Raw genomic sequence first — 2,877 nt, 5'->3', positions numbered from 1 at the left:
CGGCTCCCAATGCAATGAGGACATCAACGAGTGTCTCTCCCTCCCCCTCCCCTGCACTGGTACTGGTAACTGTACTAATACTATCGGTAACTACACCTGCTCCTGTTATCCTGGCTTTACAGGCACTAGATGTGAAAGTGATCTCAACGAGTGTGATACTACAGTGCCTATATGTAACACTGGTACTTGTATGAATATTCATGGTAGCTACTCTTGTATGTGTTCACCAGGTACTACAGGGGATCACTGTCAAACTGATATTGATGAATGCGCTGAGACTAATACGACTATTTGTAATAATGGAACGTGTCAGAATGAGTTTGGTGGTTACACCTGTAATTGTTTCAGAGGTTATACTGGAGTGGATTGTCTCATTGTGGAGCCTATTGATGATGATGAAGACACTTCTCGTCTTTCTATTATAATATTAGCTGTTGTTGTTTTTGTGTTGTTGTTGTTTCTTGTTGTTGTTGTTGTTGTCGTTGGTCTGAGGATTGTAAGGAGGAAGAGTAGGAGAAAAGGGTTTTATTCACCAGCTGCTGTAGAGAGGGAGTCTGAAGGAACAGGTGGCCAACGTACTGATAGAGAAAGACTATTATAACTTACATTATTTATTAATAATTATTTTGTCATTTTCTTCTTAATACAGCATTATTGTCACTTATAATTTATTTTTATTTGAAAAACTTTCTAAAATTTACATAATTTGCTGCCATTGGGTGCAAGAGCTCGTTTTAGTTCAAGTTAACAACTCAATATCAAATAAACAACACAGTTGCAAAATATTGAATGATATAAAGCTGTGTAAAATGACATAAAAACCAAAACAAAGCAGGCTCATGGTACCAGGGATGGGGCAAGCACTTGAGTGCTTGTGCTTAAAAGTACTCTAAGCACATTTTTACAAGTGTTTGCAATGCTTTCAAGTACTTAATCTCATTAAAGCACACATGCTTGTGCTCGTGCTTCAGCACTTGGCTTTGATAGTGCTTATAAGCACATTTTAAAGCATTAAGTACTATTTTGAGTTAGTAGCACCATGAGTACATAAAGTCTCAATTATTCTAGTCTAACATGTGACTGTAAAATAAAGCAAGTGTAGTTAGTTAGCATCAGCACCCATAAACAGGTTGTTTGGTTTAGCATAAAAGATATTTAGACGAGGAATCAATTTGTTCATTAGTATAACTTCATATACAGTTCTACCATAGAAATGCTTGAAGTAATGCTTTAAGCCCTTTTCAAAGTGCTTGCGCTTGTGCTTAAGCATTTAGGTCAGTGCTTGACCCCAACCCTGGCTCATACATATTCCGGCACTATCTATGTGTGTGTTCATATTTGAATGTAGTCCATGCACTGCATGGATCTCCTGATAATAGTAGCCTATAGTATCATGATTCATAACTAATTCCAATAACAACATTAACAATAAACATAGTTTGAAACTAACAGTAACTATTCAAATAACAATGTTACATGGTTTGATACTATCAGTGATATTCTAATTATAGAGATAAGGAATTTAGTACATGATGACAGCTCAGCTTTTACGACTCAGCTAATTTTACAAATAAGTCAGAAAGTATGAGCAAAATAATAATGAAAATGCTATAATTATACAACAAAAGTAAACATAAATATAATGAACTAACTACGGGCAATTATCTAATTTACAATGTCTACTTCTAATGTTAGTAGCAATACGACACTTTCCTTCTTTATCCAGTGCTGTAGCTAATGATGACCAACTAGGACCTCCTTTCTCTCTCACTTTATCTTGTCCTCTTAACCAGGCAGACATACACTGTCTGAAGCACTTCTTAGAGTCTCCATTATTATCTTCATTGATGTCTTCTAGTGTAGGCTGATAGAGTCCTAGCTGAAGACCAAGATCATGCCATATATGGCAAGGTAAATGATTGAGTCTTGTTAGCTCTTCAATGACAATATCAAGATCTTTAATATCTATAAAAATAATAATAAATTGTCTGTGCACTGCATATGTACAGCAGTAATCCCATGCACTACTTGACAATTTTGATAATTGTGCACCTACACAACATACCAAGTTTTATTGTTGTAGTTTCATTGGGGTATGAATCACATCCTCCTAATAGTGACAGGTTACTAATATCTGATAATGATTCATCAGGTAGGATCTCCTTCAATCTTGTACTTGTTCCATCATCATGTACTAAAAACTCTTCTTTCTTGACAATAGCAGACATCACAGCTTTTACACTATACACTGTCCTTTCTCTTGGTGTATTCACAGGATAGGCTAGTTCTTTAGGATCAATAACTAACTCTTTTACTTCTAGACTGGGACAGGATTCTTTTTTAACACTCATTACCTCTCCTATCACATTTCTTCCTACAGACATTATAATGCCTTCTTTAAAGGACATCATTACTAGTACACACTGGCTCTCATCCACAATCTCTACCAGTGATCCTACACCATGACTATTAGACCAATAAAGTCCATTCTCCCAAAATGTACAACATCGATTTAACTTTTCATCTTCTTGAGGTCGAGCCATTTTGTAAGCAAGACGTAATGAGAGGACATGAAAGTATCGAGGAGGAAAGAAATGATGTTTACTAGTACACTGTAGACACCAACCAAACTGGTAAACTTGACTAGTCATCTCATCAGGTCTATCAGTAGACAAAAGACATGGAAAGAACAACAATCTTTCTCCTCTTCTTTCTCTCCCTCCCTCCTTCTCCTCTTCCACTGCTAACTGATAGAGGTTTGTTATTTGTAAAAACGATGGATTAATTTCTTGACAGAGTTCCATGTTCTTTAGGAAACAGATCAACATGTCAGGATTATATTTAGGAAATAGTTTAGCTAGACCAGACACTCTAACA

At 36.1% G+C, this 2,877-nt stretch overlaps 1 protein-coding gene across 1 annotated transcript in view; it reads left to right on the top strand.

Moving 5' to 3' along the window:
- The window catches only part of LOC105312765 (fibrillin-1-like), a 14,957-nt gene extending 14,290 nt beyond the window's left edge, over positions 1–667 (top strand). Inside the window, exon 7 of the mRNA XM_019996475.1 lies at positions 208–667. Coding sequence (XP_019852034.1) covers positions 208–601 — 394 coding nt within the window. The 3' untranslated portion in view covers positions 602–667. The remainder of the gene's footprint in view (positions 1–207) is intronic.
- The last annotated feature ends 2,210 nt before the right edge of the window (positions 668–2,877 follow it).

This window comes from Amphimedon queenslandica, unplaced genomic scaffold (genome assembly GCF_000090795.2).
Source record: "Amphimedon queenslandica unplaced genomic scaffold, v1.1 AMPQUscaffold_13409, whole genome shotgun sequence".
NCBI classification, from domain to species: Eukaryota; Metazoa; Porifera; class Demospongiae; order Haplosclerida; family Niphatidae; genus Amphimedon; species Amphimedon queenslandica.
Note: the sequence above shows the minus strand (reverse complement) of the source record. Positions and strands in the feature narration are given on the sequence as shown.